The following is a 20,517-nucleotide window of genomic DNA, read 5'->3' on the forward strand; positions in this document are numbered from 1 at the left end:
AAAGCTGTCTCTTGCTTTCCGGCATGCTGAAGTTCTGAAAATGATGGGCACCAGTATAAAGGACTGAAACTAAGAATAGGAAATCAGTTGAGCACAGATGTCTCTGCTACTGGCAAAAGCACATGTACAATCACTGGCTAAAAACTGGACAGGTACTTTATGTGCTTGTGCCAACTAAAGATCTACTGTAATATGAACATATAAATCAAGAGCCCCACATGGAAGTTCTGTGTGTATCACCACAAATAAGTTGTATGAAGACTTGTTTTCAGACATAGACCAACTTCACTGCTTGGGCTAGAGGGTAATCACATGCAGAACTGCTGAAACAACCATCCAACAGAAGTGACACTAAAATTTTAGTTTTAATCAAACATGTTTATAGTGCAAATAATTGCAAACTGAGCAGAATGATGTACTAGCTTTAACAAGCATTGCTTATTAAATCGCTTGTTCAGAAAGCAGGACTTGAACTTGTTTAAAGTAAATCAGATAACTGGTAAAATATTAAAAGTTTAGCAGTATACTAGATCCCTATAAAATTTGTTTTCTACAATGATCCCAAAAGTTGCCAGTTATAGGCATGCTATATTACATTAGCATGCTGTTCTCTGTTAAGAAAAAGGCTTTATCCATTATTCAAAGCTCCATCAGGTACATTTTTCTGAAGTGGAATGTAGAGCATTGCAGCAATGGCATTCATTTCCATACAATGAAATATCAACAACTTTAGAATATATTACTTTCCATTCACGCTTTCTTCCAGTAAAGATAATGTTTTTGTAAAACTACAACAATTTTGTAGTTTTACAAAACACAAGCTTTTTACAAAATTCTTCAACAGCACAGCTGTAGAAGATTATAGGAATGCTAGTTTTGAATTTAACACACCAATATGTACAGCATTTAGATTCTGCATTAAGCATTATATGAGTTAGACTTCTATTTGTCTGCATGTTGTAGGAGAGATGACTGGAGCCTTAGCTCCAAGAAGCAATACAGAACTTTCGGCTTGCAGCAGAGTAGAACATCGTATCTCCATGCTTTCACAGAAGTTACCATTTAACTGAAGTCTCGATTGGTAAGGATCAGGGGTGCCACTAAAGTCCAGATGTAAAGAAGAAGACAAACCCAGCTTGAAGAGATCTTCACCCAGACAGCTGGCCATTTGCTTTCCAGTGTTTTGGTTTCAGCATCAGGACTGTAAAATTAATAAAAATGATATATGTCTCAATCCATGGGTAGAAAGTCTTCAGCTAATTTATTGCACAACTCAATTATACAGCCTTTTGATATGCTTGCCAGTTATTTGGGGTTAATTACAGAAGCATTCTTACCCAGAAGTAATGTTTAACCCAACATCTTTCCTAGCACATACAGCAGGAAATGCTATTCAGTGTTACAAGGTGAATCCTAACTTTAGTTTTGTGCAGACTTAGGAAAACTTCTTAAACACACTAACACTTGAGGTGACAAAGTCTGCCAAGTTTTAGAGGAGGTGTGGGAGGTTTGCAAATTGCCCTTCATGTTCTACAGCTTCTGAGACAACATGCTGTATTTCAGACGGTTATCTAAAAGGTCCACCATAGACTCATCTGAGGCAATTTCACAATGAAATCTCTGTATTAGGAATGTAAAACATTCCATAGACAGGATATCTGGTTTCTATGAGCTTGTCTCCAGAATGAAACAGGTATTTGGTCCATCGGGTCAGCAGCAGTGGCTAATAGAAGGTAGAGAAAGGAAGGCACTGGGAACATTGGGGAAATAGTTGGATAGCTGCTGTAGATGTCCTTGACTTCAAGCCAGGCATGAAAGATCTGGCCCACCTCTGATCTTCAAAGACCTACTTTTCCCAAATCCCCTTAGCCACCGCAGCTGATTTCTTTGACCTCAAGCCAGTCATAAGAAAAGCAAAACACTGGGAAGCCATTCAGAGAAGGAGAGGTAGGGGTAAGATAAACCAGCCTCACTTTAAGAATGCTCAGGATTTTGTCTCAGCTGAAATCTAGACGATCCCACCTTTCTGGACTGGGTACTCCTGAAATGTGGCCAATCCAGAATGGTGTGGCAGAAATAGGCACAGTGAGCTTAGTTTCTGTTTCACCATGGGTGGAAGGCAAATTTACACAGCCATTATATAACAGGGATGATTAGAAATAGTTCAAGTTCAAAATAGCTTTTGGGATTCTATGCTCAGAACAAAGCATGCTATAATCAGGACAAGATCTGCCCATCTCAGACAGTGGTGTTTCAAATACTCTGGCTCTTGTAAGTGCTATGATTGGACTTTTGTTTTGTAGCTGGCAATTGGCTTCAGTTTTTCCTGCCTCACCAGTAACAGAAGAAATGATTAGGGCCCTGCAAGTACTGGCTTTAAATGGATAGGATGACTTTGAGAAGGGGGAGGCAAAGCAGCACTTATTGGCATGGTTTTTAAGGCCTGAAGAACCACTGAAATCTCTAGTCTGTTATTGCTCCTTTGCATACAGAAGACGACTTTTTGCAGTAGCATGTTTGCCTAGTAAGTTGCTATTACTGTATCATCATCATCACCAAAAACCACCATGCAAAATTAAAAGTTCATGTGGCTGGGTTACATCTGTTTTGTGTTCTGCTTTCTTTTGCAGGGAAATATGGGAAGAAGCATTACAAAAATGAACTATAAATTGAATGCTTCCAGGTTCAAGTTATGACCAGCTCATGAGCTTACTAGTTGGCTTTAGGTAAGCTGCACATCCCACAGCCACTGACTTTTATTAGAAGACTGAGAATGAACATACTGTATTTTAAGCACTCCTAAAAATCAAGTTAACATTAATATTAATATTTAATTCCCTTTCTATCACAAGCAGGGCTAGAAAAGACACCAGCATGAAGTTCTAAAAAGGTGCTGGCAGTCAGTGCAGACAATAGTCTTTTATATGGACTGCTGTCCCAACTATATATAACCAGCTTTTTAAGTTTCTACTTTTTGAAAAATAAAATAGTTCTTAATATTTAAACAATTCCATGTTGAGTTACTGAATCTACAGCAATAAGATTTTTGATTAAAACTGTTAAGAATATTCTCACCTGTACCAATTAGTAAGAGTCATCATTATATAGAGGGAAGCAAGAGTTAGCATGAAGTGGAAGAAGCTATAGTTATACTGAACACCATCCTTTTCATTGTCCAAAACCCTGCGGATTTCTCCATCTTCTCCATCAGCTGTATTTGGTGCATCATCCAGAATGACACTGTCACTAACTGACAGGGTCAACTTGTTCACTTGGCTATTGTTAGAAGATCGGATGCTGCAAAACAAGAAAGGAGAATTCAAAAATCTAGATAAAAAAAAAAAAGGAAAGTTGAAACTAATCACAGCTATTCAGCTTTATTCAAATTCTGCAAGAACTCCTTGAGGCACTATTGGTTCTGAAAACACAGCATGTAGGAAGCAACTATATGTCCCCTCCTCCAGAAGCCATCACTCCACCCAGCAATCAATCAACCAGTCTCTAACCTTCCCTACATGGGAAGGTTGTTGAGAAAATGGTGGGTCTGCATCAAAGTTCTGCAGGAAACAGATTATCTGGACTTTTTCAGTCTGGTTTCAGGTCCAGGTCCAGAATTAAAATCACACCTACATTCTTGTGGGCAGCCTGTGGCAGGATTGAGATGTGGGAATGCAACCTCATGCTCCTGCTTGATCTCTTGGCTCCCTAAAATCATCAATCATGGCATCTTTCTGTATCATCTTTATGGATGAGAGTGGGAGGCACTGTTATAAAGTGGGTTCGCCTTTCTTGGAGGTAATTCCATTCAGGGGGGGGGAGTAAGAAGCCATGGCTTGAGCCCTCTGTTGTGAAGTGCTGCAGGACTGGATTTTTCCCTTTTATTTCATATCTACATTGAGTTCCTGGGAGAAATCATCTGGGACAGAGATTCGGGTATAATCAGTGGGTTATATATCTTGGTTGCAGCAGGCTCAACAGGAGATGTGGTTGCCCCAGTGCCTGGAGGCGGTTTAGATCTGGATAGGGACAAAGACTCAAGCTTAATCCTAGCAAGACAGAGCGGCTTGGATTTGGAATCTTCTGATTCCAGTAATATTCCAACTTTGGTCACGCTTCCCTGTCAGAGGTGGTCCATAATCTCAGAGTCCTCCTGGATTCACAGCTCATGCTTGAGGAGCAGGTAAGCTGGGGCTCACAAGACCTTTGCACAAATGCATCTTGTGCACCAGCCATGGCCATTCCTGAATCAGAAGACTTTTTGCAGTTACTCTTGCTCTGCTCACTTCTCATTTGGCCTACTGCAATGCCCTCTGCATGGGATTGCCCTTGAAGAACATTCATATGTTGCAATTGGTCCAGAATGCAGTAGCGGGATGGTTATAGGTACCAGTCAGTCTACCCACATAACACTACTACTTCAAGAGCTGCACTAGTTACCAACTCACTTTCACACACAATTCAAGCTGCTGGTTGTCACCTTTAATGCTCTTCCTGACTCAGGACTAGGTTTGTTTTCTGTCAGTAGTTTCTACCCATTCAATAAGATCTAAGAGGGTGGGCTCCCTCAGGATCTCTATGGAATGACATTTATAAGAACCTTGGCAGCAAGCCTTCTCTGTTATTGTTCCTTCTTTGAAATAATATTTCCTTCCCCCCAAATCAGATTGTCCCCACTGCTTCTGGTATTCCATAAGCCATTAAGACCTGGCTGTTTGTTGATTACAGGATTTTCCAGCACTAAGGGGTTTTTTCCTTTTTGTTAGATTACTGTGGTTGTTACTGTTACCCTGCTTTGTATCTTTTATTCTGATTACTTAACAGACTCACCTCTTGACTGGACAGGCATGAATAAATAATTGCCACTAATACTAACTGGGACCAGATATGTAAGCTGCTTGGGAAGGTAAGCTATTGGAAACATTATGCAAGCTCTTTTGAGCTCATTAGAGTGCTTTACCCAACCTGGGTATCCTCCAGTTGTGTGGATCTGATCTCTTGAAATGTATTTATTTTTTTGATTTCTATAGCTCTCAAGACCAACTCAGCAGGCCATTGCTGAAAGTCTGGAATTCCACACACCTGGAGGATGCCATGGGTAAGGAAGTCTGATACAGAATAAAACTGGACCATTGGTGAAGCATATTTTTAAAAAAAACAAGGATCTTTTTTACATCAAGATCAAAAATGGTCAAATTCCAACTAAAATAAGTTGGGTTTTAAAAACTATTTCGTTAATTAACTCTCAGACCTGAAAGAGTTTAAGAAGTATGGAATTTTACTACAATTAGAAGACTTGGTAAAGTACATTTAATCAAATTATTAATACTACTTCAATCAAAAGTAATTTCCCTTGATTTTAAGAGAACTAAAGCTTCTCTTTTCCATACATCCAAATTTAATGTAAGATTAAATTAGATTAATTAAACTAGATCACTCTAGGATTGCTGGTGATTCAGAAAACATAAATCTTTTATCTTACCTGGAATACAGGAGACAAAGTACAAAGATAATAAGCCCAACAATGCTCTGGGCATCCCACCACTGAGGTGATTTTTCTGGCGTCGGGGTAGGAGGAGCAGTTGAATTCAATGGGATGGAAGTAGGTGCAGATATTTGACTGATGATGTTCAGAAGGCTTGGGTTACAGTGGCGGTCTAAAAAGACACATTTTTGAGAGCAAAGATACATATTAAATAGTGTTCTGACAATTACTAAAGAGTTTGTTGTTTAGTAACATAAATAAGGATTTGACACGTGTTACAGTAAAGACTCTCTATAACGAAGTGGTTGCGAGATGTTTTCTGAGGAATTTGCAAGTCTCTAAAGAGGAAGCAATGTGAAATATACAGCGTAATAGTTTTTGTTCCTCATACTATTTGCACTTATAGAAGCTTACCAGGCTCGTTAGACATGGCTGACCAAGTGAGGTACATGGTGTAGAGAGTAATCACAGAGGACTGGAGAAGACCAGAATGAGGCTGATGTTCCTATTTGAGACAAGCAATTTTTAATAATATAAATGATTTTGATCTGAATCATGAAGGTTTATGGTTAAAAACTACAGCTAGAAATGCTTCATTTCTGCTACAATATCAGGCTATTCAGCATTAAGCACTGTCAGAGGCACAAGAATTATTTGAGGTGCAACTGCCCACACCCTTTTTTGCAGCCTCCAGAACACTCTCTCATCAATCACAGTAGCAAAGTATCAGTGATGTAATTCTCACCATTCTGAGGAGGTAAACACATCCAAAGTGTTGTATATGTCCACAAATAAGTTTAGTACTTAAAAAGAAAACACCCAAACATCCTTCTCGACACCCCTCAAAATTGTGTGCCTGGCTTACATCAGCACCTCCACTCCAACCTTTCCCCAATCCCCAATGTTAAATCTACTCCTTACATCAAAAGGCCACTTACCTCTGAGCAAAAGGATTTGTGTTGTTTCATTTGTAACCACTGATTTATTCCTAGAAGCATTTGCAAGGTAAATATACAATCTACCAATATGATATATAAAGCAAAATAAGTCAGCTGAGTTTGTTCATTTGAAAGCACTGCTTTATCTCCATACCTGGACTTTGGGAACGATTGATGTGATAGACACAGCAATGCACGCAATCATATTAAAGCTGATGAAGAACTTGTTCTCAATACAGCCATCTGGTTTTGTGTAGAAGACATAGAAAAGCACAACGGCAATGAACGAAAGAACGTAGTTCAAGCAGGTGCATGACAGCAGGGCTGAAGGAAAAAAGCATATCCCCATTAGAAATACTCAAGTGCTAAACTGGACCAATAATATTGTTTAAAGATGCAGCACATCTATGAAAATAACTATTATCAAGAAGGAAGATCCTAGTCTTCTCCTCCACAGAGAGTGTCATTTTATCCTGAGGTGTGCATAACACCACAATTTATAAAGCAAATGCTTGCCTGTAGTGGCTGGTTTTGCATTTTTTCAGTATTAAGCCACACTTAATCTTCATTGCATTTTACAATCACAGCAGCCTCTTCAGTGTTATCTCATACAGTCAGGAAGAAAAATGAAGAGCAAGACTGTCTGACATGCTCAAGGATGGGTAGAATACCCAAAAAGCTGGATGTAAATGGGAAAAAAAATCTATACTCAATTCATAACATTATTTTTAGTATGCAAGCACTGCTTGCTGTGGGTGTGGCATCAGATGAATAATTCTGGCATAATTTTTTATGCAATCCCATTTTTTCCTATGTAGTAGATCAGCATTTTTCAAACTTGGTAACAATATGTGTGGACGTATGCTGGTAACGTGTGTGCAAGCATGCTGGGAATTCTGGGAGTTGAAATCTACCACACATCTGTAGCAGATAGTTCTATCAATACAGTCAATAAATTGCCCAATGCAAAGTGTAGCCCTAAGCAGCGCGCATTAAAGCTGCTGGTTCGTTTTGTTATTCATCAGCTAAATGCCACTTACCAACATACCAGCACCTGGAATTTCCCTCTTCCATCCGTTCGACCCAGGATTCATTCCAGGAATGAGCAAAATCCACAAGCAGCACCAGCTGGATAAGAATGAAGATGAAGGCACCTCCAGTTCCAAAGAAGAATAATACTAGAAAGAAAGAAGGAAAGAAAGTTACCATCATGACAGCATCTGGGTAAATGTATTTCAATGGAGGCAGGGAGCAAAGCAGGTGCCCTCCAGATGATGTATTGAATGGGGGTGTGAATGACGGGGCTATAATCCAAATTGGGGAAGACAACTAGAATGTCCATCAATAATGATCTCTTCGCATATAGATACTTTAATTGGTATGCCTTTTAAAAATCATAAAGCTATTTCAGGTGTTACAAAGATGGTATAAAAAGCCTTTCTGGCTGATGTGTGGGAAGAGTTCACAGAACAGTGTAAGAATCTACTTAAACCAACTCATGAGAACATTTTGTATACAAATTCAGGTGCATGCAGCACATGAGTGCTTCAAACTGCATTTAAGAGTAAGCCATGCTACTTGAGAATGATGAGAATTGTCATCTAATATGGATTTGGAGATACTTGGAGAGTGGAGGGCCAGCTTGATGCAGCGGCTAAGCAGCTGAGCTAGAAACCAGGAAGCGTGAATTCTAGTCCTCCCTTAGACACAAAGCTGGCTTGGTGACTTTGGGCCAGTCACTCTTTCTCACCACACTCTGCCAGGTTATTGTTGTGACAAAAATAGGAGGCAGGGACATTAAGTATGTATGCCACCTTGAGTTGACAAAAAATAAAGACGGGCTAAAAATCCAATAACTTAAAAAAAATACTAGGATAGCAGATTGGGAAAGGCTGTATACATTGCAGAGTTTACATTTGCAAATTATTTGCAATTCTGTTGTATCTCTTGGAGTGATAACATACTACTGGAGTATTAATCCTGAGGTCTGATCCCCTTAAAAAGAAAGCGGAAGCACACTCCCCCCCAAAAAAACACCCCTTGCTCACATCACCCCCTTTCTCTCAGCACCATTCTAGAAGCCAAGCTTTGCAGCCCAGTGGGGTCTTGAACTTGTCTCCCCAGTCTAACACTTACTTTTGCTTTCTTAGGGTAGATGATTATCATGAAAATCTGCATATGCACAGATTGTGGGCTTGTATACATGAAAACAAAGGAGTGGTTTTCTATTACACATCTCTCTTTCTCAAGGCCATTATGATTCTGTTAGCTTGATGGAGCACTGAGCAGCAGCCACAGCGTAGCACACGTCCATCTGAATCCCCCTCTTGTAAATGCTTGCTTGGACTATCAACAACTCTGTCTATACAAGCATTGCATTCACTGGATATAATTTGGCCTTTTGAAAAAATAAAACCTACTAACTAACCACCAATGATAGTTCAATAAATGATGACGTTTCCTGTTCCATGCACACTTGCCTCTTGTGAAAGACCCTTCTGGAATATAAAATGCCCCAACCATGATTCCAACAATTGCAGCTACTTTGAAGAACCAAAATCTATTAAAACATGAAAAAGACAATTGAAAATTATTTCTCTGTCTACATTAAGCTAACAAAAGTATATACTTCTAATGAAATGCATCTAGCAATAGGAGTAAGACTCGCTGGTGATTTTTAATGGAAGAAGGAATATATTAATAAATAAGAGGCAATTTTGAATATCTGAGCCCTGAGAAAATGAGCCAAAATCTGGATGTTGGGTATTTATATAATTTGTATGCCATCATCATCTCCAAAGACTTTCAGCAATTTACAAAACCTTACAACATTCACACTACCAATATAGCCAAGAATAAGGGACTGTTATTTGCAATCTCTAGATCAGTGTTTCTCAACCTTGGCAACTTTAAGATGTGTGGACTTCAACTCCTAGAATTTTCTGGAAGTTGAAGTCCACACTTCTTCAAGTTGCCAAGGTTGAAAAACACTGATCTAGAGATTATCAGGTTACCTTCTCCTGTTAAATTTATCTCTAGAATTATAAAAGCTGAAATTAGTAACTATACAATTTCACTTCATGGGCATGCATTTATTCAGCTTTTATGCTTGGAACAATGAATTTTTCCTATTTCACTTAAGTGTCTGAGTCAAACTGATCACTTTTGGAAAGGTACCGTTTCAGGATGTGGGCAAAATAAGTAAGAGATTAGTCCCCATTTCCCATTCTAACTCACCCATTGTGGATGGCAGCCCGTGGGTCTTTACTTGATTTCACTTGTACCATAAGTAGTGTAAAGAGGCAGAAAAACACAGCCATAGCAAAACTGACCCGATAGACGGCTCGGTATCCAACCAAAGCTTCGCAGTCAAAGCCATCACAAAAACCAGGCACCTGAAAGAGAACAATAAATCCAAAAACCTTAATTATATTCAAGTGGATTATACATAGTATTCATCTTCCTCAAGTCCTATTCTTACAGATGATGGCCATGGTTGAAAACCCATGATTTGTAAATTGTTCTATTGTACCACTCTTGGTTAAGACAAGTTATCAAGCTGACCTTCTACCTGGAATGCCAGCACCTGCTAGCTCATTCTAGCCTAAAATAGCTGCTGCACAATAAAGTTCTTGCAGTATATTCAAGAATCACACTAGGTGAAAGTAGTCAACACTTTTATTGGGCCACAGGCCAAACCTGTTCATGTATAAAACGCAGGGTGAGAAATAAGTATATAATTTATGCCTTGCTCACATCACACCCTTTCTCTCAACATCATTCTAGAAGCCAAGCTTTGCAGCCTAATGGGGTTTTGAACTTGTCTTCCCAGTCCAATTTTATCATCAAAACAAATCAGTAGTTGAACACAAGATATTTTTTCCCACTGCCTAATGGGAAAAACTGGAGTCCAGGTATGGAAGCCTGAATCAAACGCAAAGGACAGAGGTCAATCTCTTGCTGGAAGGCAAAAGATTACAGAAGACTCATACAGGAAAAAAAAAAGGCAGAGGAGGATTCACATCATTCTTATGTATTTTATTTGTTATAAACAGTATTTATGTATTACTGATCCGTAAATATCAAAACAGTGTACCACAAATTAAAAATACATGTACACATAAGATATGTTAAAAAATTAAATGTTAAAGCATTGGTTTCAAACCAACTATTCTTGATTTATTTATGTGACTCTCAATGTCAGAAGCAGACATCCCCAGTTGAATTTTCATACAGAGCAAAACTATGAATATTTATTGTGGAGCTCTATATTCACCCCGGAATTCAGGTAGGCTGTTATCCCCTTTTTTAAACATGAAATTAGACCTCAGGAATCAATATTTGACACATAAGCTGGCAAGGTCAACTAAAACCCCCACAATTAGCTCACAAATAGCCTTATTAAACATTTACTTTTGACTAATTTCCAATATTTCATGTACTAAACTTCGACAAGAATAATATGCATCCTTTCACTGAAATGGCCATTAGTTGTCCAACCCATTAAATTGACTATCATTTTCTGTTGTATTTGAGTTATTTTTGATACCTTATCTCAATTCAAGAGTGGCAATTCATAGTTGAATTAATTAATTTTAAGAAGTAGGCAATTTTCTACCACCAAAAAATATCATAAATATCAGGACATACAATTATTCTGCATGGTTTAAATACTTCTGCATTCAATTTGCATGATTATACTGGTTGTCAAGGCACACTCTACTGACAGAATACTCCTTTTGTGTTTTCTTTATTTGCACATAAAGCAAGCTTGGATTTTATAGAAAAAACAATTAAAGCATTTTCTTCTTGTTGAGTTGTCAAGTATATGCTTCAATTTCTTTTTAAGATATATTTCCATAGTTGACAGGATTTTCAATTTTAAATAAAAATTGAAAATCTCTTTTCACTAATAAGCCCACAAGTGTAATATGCTCATTTATACTTTAAGAAGACTGCAGGTTTCAAGATGCAATGAGATGGAATAACAAACACAGTATACTACATTAGAAAAATTATAATTTATTATGACCAAAGGCCATATCTTAAAATAGCCCACAAGTTCTAAAACTTCCAACAAATAAAATACATAGCAAAACAATGTCATAAAAAGCAGTTATGAAATTCATACCCACAACTCTAAGATTATTAGTTTTGGTGACTGCACATTATTTGTTCCTGCAACCTACAGACCACTCCTCAAAATAATTGCCACCCTATAGGGCAGTGTTTCTCAACCTTGTCAACTTTAAGATGTGTGGACTTCAACTCCCAGAATTCCTCAGCTAGCAAGGTTGAGAAACACTGCTATAGAGAGTAGCAGACATCCTGCCCACATGTAAAAGAATATGTAAGCATTCATCTGGGTGCCTTAAAAGTTTGCTGACAAAACGCTTAAGTAGTTTACTGTGTAGATCTTTATCAAATTTTCAGTATAGCATGTCATGTCTCACTGTATCAACTACCCCCAAGCCAGAAAGGCAGATGCTCTCCTCACATAAGTGGGGTCTTATTAAATCTGCCTCCCAGCATATTAACCTGAGCCTGTGAAAAGACTCTGCAATCATTCACAATTCCAGGGAGATAATGTATTTGATTGGCTGCCGATTCAGATTCAGGACTTCACACTGGTAGAGACTAGAGTCAACTCATTTTGCTGTTCAAGGTCTAGGACTCACTGTTTAAGAAACACCCTAGCTTGGTCATAGCCCATGGAGAACAGAACAGTCTGGAGAAATGCAGTAAGTCCCAGTTTCTCCAAAAGTGTCCAGGTCCAGTGCAAATCAATTTTATCAGAGATTGTTAGGAGGGAAAATTAAGCTTTAACAAAGTTTGTATGTATATGGACATTACAGGACCATGAAGATCTGCATATTAATCTTTACCCCCTCCGGTTGCCAAAATATGAGATGCTTGTTGAAGAATGCAACAATAAGGTTTTCTGACTGTAGTGCTTGAGAAACATGGAGACCAGTTCACTTTTGTCACTTCAGAAATATCTTTTCCACAAAGTTCTGACTCAAAAAAACAAAAACAAAAACCAAAACAATTTTTAAAAAATGCTTGCTTGCCCCAAAAAGGAAAACAGATTTTGAAATCAGGCTGCCTATAAAACTGACAAACTCAGCAAAAATTCTACCAAGTTCTTTAGCTTAAATTTGAAATGCTGATCTTTGGTATTAGTCTGGACCAAATCTGAGCCTAATAAAACTGTCTCCTTATTAATAAAAATCCAACAGAAGTTCCATTGTTTTTTCTTTCAGTGTTCAGTGTGTCTCTACCTTAAGTGAAGGAAATCAGAGCCCAGTGATTTGTGTTATAAGCAAGATTTAAAAACATTAGTACCTTTTTGAGATGGTTCTCCATTCCTGGTGCCAGCATGATACATGCAACAAGAGTACTAAGAAGAAGCAGGAAAGCATAAATAAGCCGAGTCACTGTAGAATTCTTGCTGTTGGGACAACAGTGACATAACAAACATGATGCGCCACTGCAAAGACATGGAATCTATAAAAAAAGAGGCATAAATGAGGATATTTAATTTTAAGCATTAGCAATACTATACATCCTTTCAAAAATACTTATTTATAATGGTCTTAGCGTAAACTATTCTGTCTGCCACGTGTGGCCAGGGCAAAAGCCATGTGAAATGCATTGTAACACTGAATGAAAAAAAAGAGGCCAATTTAGAAATGTCTTGAAGTTAGGAGAGACCTAATTACCACAATTTGCATAAAATACTACAGTCCAATGCAAGTTTAACACTCTGATTAGCATGAATAATCCATCTGCACACCCTACAGAACAATGGCAAAAATACTCATACTAAGGAAAAGCTGTCAGAAGCAGAGCCAAATGAACAAATCATGCAGATTCTCTGCAGGCAGCCACCTTAACAGAAGGGTACATTTTGATCTTAACTGAAAACTTCAATTAAATTTATTTCTAGTAGTATATTTTTACTTTCTCATGGCATAGCATATTTAGTGTGCTCTACCACTCAGGGATTCGCTTTAGCAGGCCGTATTGAACTGCTGTAATATAAGACATAATAGAAATGCTGTTTTTTATTAATGTGTGTATTGCATATGCTCCACATCTTAATTCACATACACAATTCATATGCTCATCCCAGAACATTCTTGAGCACTCCACCTTACCTGTATCAACTCTGGGCAATAACCAACTCCATATTATTGAAGTACCAACCAACTTAAGAGAGTAAAGAAAAATATTTTTATACTGAAAGGATGACAAGTCAAGAATAAATGTGAATATCAACACTGAATAATAGAAAAAGTATCATTTCCCAAATGGTTGTATAGAGTGGATGGAACTGCTCTGTAAATCAACGTCAGTAACTTTGGTTGTTTTTGAAAGTTTAGCAATTCACAACATAAATTGTCCCTAAAAGGAAAGTTTAGCAATTCACAACATAAACCACCCAGTGTCCCCCGATGGGAGGAGATGGGCAGGGATAAATTTAATAAATAAAAATAAAACAATAAATAAATGCTGTATTTTACTATAGTAAAAGCTGAATTAGTCAACCAGTATAGTACTTTGTACTTTGAATAAGTCTCAGTTCAGCTCAAATTCAAGCTGCAAGCAATTCACAGGAGCTCATGGAAGCTTTAGCCATCCCCAATGCTTAAAAGTTTTAATGTGAAATACTTCTCTGAAGAGCAGAAATATGAAAGCTGCCTTTGTTCCCTTTGCAATCTCTCCCTTCTTTAAAGAGTTATTCCCTTTTTGTCAGTCTTCATTGTAAGCTTCCTTGCTCTAAATGCCTCCAAACCAGTGGAGATGAATAGATGTACTGTCTCTCTCATCTACAGCCTGCATAGATATCCAATCTTCCAAACTATTTTAGGGAATAAGGATGACCTTCTAAGCATATTTAGAATAACTCACTGGGTTTAGAGAAATAGGGGTAAGATAAACCACCCAGAGTCACTCTTTGAGTGAGACGGGCAGGGGCGAAATTCAAATAAATTTATTTTTATTTATTTATTTATATAAATAAATAGTGTTATTTATATATATATATATATATATATATATATATATATACACACACATATATATATAAACATATTTATAAATATATATATATTTGTATATATAGTAAAGGTAAAGGTTTCCCTTGACATTAAGTCCAGTCACGTCTGACTCTAGGGGGCAGTGCTCATCTCCGTTTCAAAGCCGAAGAGCCGGCGTTTGTCCGTAGACAATTCCGTGGTCATGTGGCCAGCATGACTACACGGAACGCTGTTATCTGCCTGCCGAAGCGGTACCTATAAATCTACTCACATTTGCATGTTTTCGAACTGCTAGGCTGGCAGGAGCTGGGACTACCAACGGGAGCTCACCCCGTCACACGGATTCGAACCGCCGGCCTTCCGATCAGCAAGCTCAGCAGCTCAGCGGTTTAACCTGCAGCATCACCACATCCCTATTTTTATTTATTTATTTATATATAGGGTTAGGAACACTACAATGGCCCCAGTAACACTTGGTTACTATGTGGACAGGCCACCTACCTCACTCAAAGGCTATGACTCAGCGGCCATTTCCTGGCTGAGGCATAAATATCGTTCTTGGAGATGAAATCACAGGCCACGGGAAGCAGAGGAAGGAAATTTAAGTATGATTCAAGTCTCTCCTCCCCTGGCCATAAACAAACCACTTAACAAAATTAAAGCTACAGACATCCAACATTTACCACCATCGCAATAGTTATATTTACATGAAATAAGTAAGTATATACGTTTTCACAACTTGGTAGGGCTTGATCTTTCTGATATAACCCCTAACCCCTGCTTCAATGTGTTTAAATTATTTAATAATACGTTACAGCCTTGGTTTTAGAGTTTTTAGAGGTGTCTACCTCGAATCATTCCTGATTCGGGTCAATAAGGTTCGCTCCCAGGTTTAGGATTACTACCTATCGAACCCCTTGGTCTCGTCTGTCTCTGGGCGGATACCTCAAAAGAAGACAAGACGACCCCGCCCCCTTGTTTATGTATCCTGTTTTAGAGATATACTGCCCCCGGATCTGCAGTATTCATCGGGATATCCGAGTTGCCTGATTTTTCGTAAGAAACCATAGCAGGCTTGGCTCCCTTACAGGATGAACCTACGGACGCTCGTCTTTCGCTTCCCCCTGGCGCTGTAATCCCAGTCCCCGCTAGCGCGATCCACCCGACCTGGCCTGGAATCCACCTCGGTGTCTGACCGGCCCGCTGACCCCGTGCCCCCGGACTCACCCAACTGGCCAAAGAGCAGACACCGAGCACTGCCCCCATGGTGACAGCGAAGCCCCCACGCAGATACTTCGGACTTCCTCCCACCTCTGGCGCCCAGCGCTATCGCGGGTACTGCTAGTGCCGTCGCCACCCTGTAGGTCCGCGCTGATTGGCCGCGCGTAGGCGGCTCCCCAAGCCTGTCATCGAAGAGGGGTGGGGTCTAATGAACAGACCAATGGAGAGATTCGGTGAGGTGTCCCGCGAAGCCAGAAAGAAAGAGAAATGGCGACCATCTCAGCCAAGGACAGTGGGGAGGGGAAACCTAATAAAGCGGAAGTGTGCTGATTGGGTGGATGGTTATTATGGGTGGGAGAGTATTGTCTGAATTGACCAATGGAAAAGCTAGGACTCCCGGAGGAGGCGGGAAGGAGATAGAATAAGGGACAGAAGCTCTTCCGCCCGTCTTCTGTCCCGTAGTGGAGAGTATTTGGGCTGACTGTTGCTAAATGCGCGGTTGTTGAAGAAGGGACAGACTGATTTGTGTGGTAGCGTTGTTTGGTGCGAGTTCGCCATTCCGCTCGGCTGCTCTAGAAAACCTTGGCGTGTAGTTGTTTTTAACCCCGCTGTAACTGGGGTTGTTCGTACGTGCAGTCCACACGAGCAATCCAAGTGGAAAAATCTCAGACGGGAATTGGAGCACAGTTGAGGTCTTAAACAATCCAATATTATTGCCAATGCTTTGGTGTCACTTGAAGTGTTCCTATCCTTTTTGAAACAAGCAAAAAAAATTAACATAAGCCATAACCCACAAATTATGTCACTAGCAACTGCCAACATTTTATTAGAGTGAGAGGCTTGATCGATTTGAGTGCATTGTTTCAGCAGCTGGAAGGTAGGGGCGAGAAGGAAAGCTTTTATTGCTGTTTCGTTATTGGGATTAGAAACGACATATTCACCGTAGCAACCATTTTGCAAAAGGATCCATGATGGTTACTTAAATTCTAAAGGATCTCACTGCTTCAAAAAATACATATTTCTGCTCTGCCCAAATGGCAGATACTATGATTATCAGACTGCGGAATCCTCCAGCAGGTATTTATTTAGCAGTAAATCTCTCTGGGTTCAACGGCCCGGTTCAAAATTATGATTTCATGAACACTTGTCTGGGAGTGTATCACAGTAAATGTAGTGGAATTTATTTCTCAATAAATGCATCGGATTGGATTTTATTGCTAGGGTGAGGTGGTTTAGGGCTTTCATGTTCCTCCAGGTGATACAGTTTTTATGTTTCAGAGTTTACTGTTTTAACCTTGGGTGTCATGGGTTATAAATTGTTATTGTGGTTTTAATCCTTGTATACCATCTAGAGGCACTGTTGTGAAATAAGCAGCTATATGAATCATATAAATAAATTGATGACATTCATTTGCTTCAGTGTGTTACAAGAAACTTGTGGTCCCAATAGTTTTGTTCAATGTCATTCTTAATTCCATGCATTTTAAAACAACTGAGTTAATGATAAAAGTAGCTCTCCTGACTGTTGTGGGAAAAGAAACAGAATATGCCAGAAGGTTATCTCAATCAGCTGAGTGTGCAATAAATAGCTTGGGTCAGACATAGATTCCCTCTTGACAAAGTGAACTAATCTACTAACCATCCTCTATAGGGTGGTTTAGGGTATAGAGTAGGAGGGTACAAAATGCAAACATTTGGATTTTGTTAATATTCTGTCCTTATCTTTAAAGCCATATAGTTTTTCCTAACAGCTTCATTGAGAAAATGCAAATGTTTTTCATTTTAATATGTTAACAACAAATCAAATCATTAAATGGGAATCTTTTGTAACCTAAATTTAGCTAGACAAATACATCAGCTGACATTAACTTGATAACTGTAGTCCTTGCTGGGGGGAGGGAGAAGGGGCAGAGATGATGACCTGCAGCTCTGAATCTTTCAGAGTGGAGGGCACATTTGCAAAATGCTGGAGGGGGGTGTCTATTTGTGAACAGCAGCTGCATCTGCGGTGGAGGGGTTAAAATAGACAAGATGGCAGTCATGACAATGCAGTCAAAACTGTGCTCTTTTGTTCATGCAAGTTGGCACATAGATATTAAAAGTCCTATGCTCATTATATACAAAATAGTATAAAATATAATACTGACTCGCAATTCTAATTGCTGTAATTCTCACTATGATGACAAGCCTAGATCTGATCTTTACTATTTCACTGGGCAGGGAAAGAAGTGGCTTGCATAGCAGAATGTTTCATTTATAAAGATACTGATTGCTTCAGAAAGATTTAGAGATCTGATAACTTTTCACTAACATTTAGGTTTTTATATATATAATTTTTATTAATGGTTTTTCCACAGTTTAAAAACAATACAATTTTTAAGTTAAGAGAAATAGATAAATAGGAATAGAAAAAGGAAAAAGGAATAAAGAAAAAGAGGTAGAAAAGAAGGAAAAAGAAAAAAAAACAATAAAGTGGCTTCTGATCTTCTTAACAGCAGTTATAAGTACATTTATATTTTATTCTTTCTAAGGTTACCATACATAAGTTTCCTTCTTTCCATAATCTACCCTTTCTAATCATCGAATCCATAAATCATCAGTTCATTCTTTTCTTTTTTCAGCAAAAAGTCATAAGAGGTTTTCAGTCACTGCTAAATGTAGTAGTTGAACTTCCTTTAAGCAAGCAAGTTAATTTTTCAATCTCTTGCTAGTTCCATTATCTTCACCAACCATTCCTCCATTGTTGGTATTTCAGAATCTTTCCATTTTTGCGCATATAGTTGTCTCACAGCAGTGATCACATATAAAAATAATCCTCCATGGTCTAACATTTATTTTTTTTAAGACTAAATTACTACTTTAAGTTCAATGGGTTTCAGCAAGTGGCACTCACTTGGCTAGGATCCAGCTCATAAATTGTCTTTTCTTTTTGAGATAATTGCTTTTTTGTTTGTTTTTCAGCTTACTTACACCTTTCCAAATACAATGAATGTATTAAAGAGTTAATAGTTTTTCCTTTAAATAACATTCTCCTTTGCATCCTTGCTGATGTTTTTAGGTTCCAGATTTTTATAGAACACTAGAAAGCACTTCAGATGTTGTATTGTTTACACAATTTTGCAAATGAGTCCCTCAGGCTAAGAAATAGTTTCACATGATCTCCTCTGTCTACAGCTCTCTTCCCATGACTTTTTATTTGCTGAACTGAATAATATTTGTCACAGGGCAGATCATGTAAGTTAACTGCATTAGCTGACATTCTCAATTATTTCATTTAGCAACTTCAGGGCATTCGGAACAAATTAGCAGCCATATTTTGGACCAGAGCAGCAACATTTAGCTATTTAATTTTGGGTTTATTTATCCAAAGTTACCTTGGTCCTAAGGCATGACTTCCAGAAGTCTTTCTAATAATAAACCTTTTTGGACCACCAGAAGTGTGGATCATGTCTGCATTTCTATTCATAATGCCATTTTAGCTGCTCAACTTTATTTGTAAAGAGGCTAAAGTAGCTGCATTAAGCCTGTGACAACCAGCTTCAAAATCCTGTCTTACCATGAAGATTGCTGGGTGATCATCGGCCAGGCATTGAGCCTTATCAGGAGAAAATGTATGCAACCATGAGCTCCTTGGAAGGAAGGTACGATACTAATAAAATGCATAATAATATCTTAATAAAGGTTGTTTGGGTAGGAATAAACAACTTATTTTAAAGTTAAATTAATCCAGAATAAATGAATAATAAATGGCATTCAAGAGCTCATAGTAACTTAGTTGTGTACCATCCAATTACTAGCAAGCCTTCCCCTCTTGGGCAAGTTTGAGAGGGGGATTTCAACTGATCAAGCTGTTTAGGAGGAAGGGGTTCACTCACACATCCAATTTCACCCTCCACATAACAGCCAATTAATTAGGACCAGGTAGAGACTTCTTCCAGAAATTTTTTTCAATTTCTGGATTGACCTTTGAGTCAAAATGCTATGCAGATCTTAATCTTTACTATTAACATTGATATGACAGCTGCCTTTTCATTCCTTTTAAATTTCTCTGTTTGCTGTGCTTCTTCTATATCATGAATTGTTATGGAGTGGAGGGCACATTGCAACAGAAGGTCTGTGCATTCCATCTATTTTAGGCAACAGTTTGATTTCCATCAATCCTTGACCATTGTCCAGGCTAGTTAGGGCAGATGAGAGTTGTACTCCAAACATATGGAGGACACCAGAGTGCATCTGAGCATATAACTATATTAAAGAATACAAATGACCAGATTCAAGTTACCATATTTTGGACATATAGTGCAAAGATCTAGGTCTCTTAATCTATAATGCTGGGAAAGGAGAAAGGAGAAAAAGAGGACAACCAGCACAAGGTGGATGGACACAGTGGCAATGGGTACACCATTGGATGATCTGAAGGACCAGGTTGGGGACAGATCATCCTGGAGAAAATCTATGTGGTAACTAAGAGTGGACACCAACTTGATGGCACATAATTCTCTCTGTCTCATAATGGAGTTAAACTATTTTTCCTTCCTCTACTCACATCTTACTAAGAAAATAGCCTAAATATAACCTCAAAACTATAAAATGAAACATTTAGAACATGTGCATGTTTTACTTACATACTTTTAAAAGATAAATGCACTGTTTATACTTCAAGTATAATTTACCATGAGTAAGTGATTAATAAGGTGACAGACCCTATTTCAGGAACAGACCTGTTGCTAATTTTATAGAGTATGATTTTTAAACATGTCCTGTACCATGAATAATAACACCAATGAAATACTATCAATAGAAATTCCTATATCATGTGCATATTTGATATCAA

The 20,517-nt window shown here is 38.4% G+C and overlaps 1 protein-coding gene across 1 annotated transcript; it reads right to left on the bottom strand.

Annotated features, from left to right (window-relative positions):
• Positions 1–346: 346 nt before the first annotated feature.
• SERINC3 (serine incorporator 3) lies at positions 347–15,933 on the bottom strand. Its single transcript, XM_063297132.1, has 10 exons — positions 15,690–15,933; positions 12,766–12,927; positions 9,658–9,815; positions 8,901–8,980; positions 7,461–7,598; positions 6,575–6,744; positions 5,897–5,987; positions 5,480–5,654; positions 3,076–3,297; positions 347–1,201 (listed from the first exon to the last, which is right to left on the bottom strand). Exons 1-10 carry the CDS (start codon positions 15,726–15,728, stop codon positions 1,063–1,065), a joined length of 1,374 nt encoding a protein of 457 aa, XP_063153202.1. The 5' UTR covers positions 15,729–15,933; the 3' UTR covers positions 347–1,062.
• Between the last annotated feature and the right edge of the window lie 4,584 nt (positions 15,934–20,517).

The sequence above is a fragment of the Candoia aspera genome, chromosome 3 (assembly GCF_035149785.1).
Source record: "Candoia aspera isolate rCanAsp1 chromosome 3, rCanAsp1.hap2, whole genome shotgun sequence".
NCBI lineage: Eukaryota > Metazoa > Chordata > Lepidosauria > Squamata > Boidae > Candoia > Candoia aspera.

Excerpts from the sequence above, each read along its gene's own strand:
- SERINC3 (XM_063297132.1), bottom strand. The coding sequence starts at position 15,728 with ATGGGGGCAGTGCTCGGTGTCTGCTCTTTGGCCAGTTGG. Across the intron at positions 5,988-6,574 it reads CAATCGTTCCCAAAGTCCAG|GAACATCAGCCTCATTCTGG; the intron begins GTATGGAGATAA and ends TGTCTCAAATAG. Across the intron at positions 5,655-5,896 it reads AGCCATGTCTAACGAGCCTG|ACCGCCACTGTAACCCAAGC; the intron begins GTAAGCTTCTAT and ends GTGTCTTTTTAG.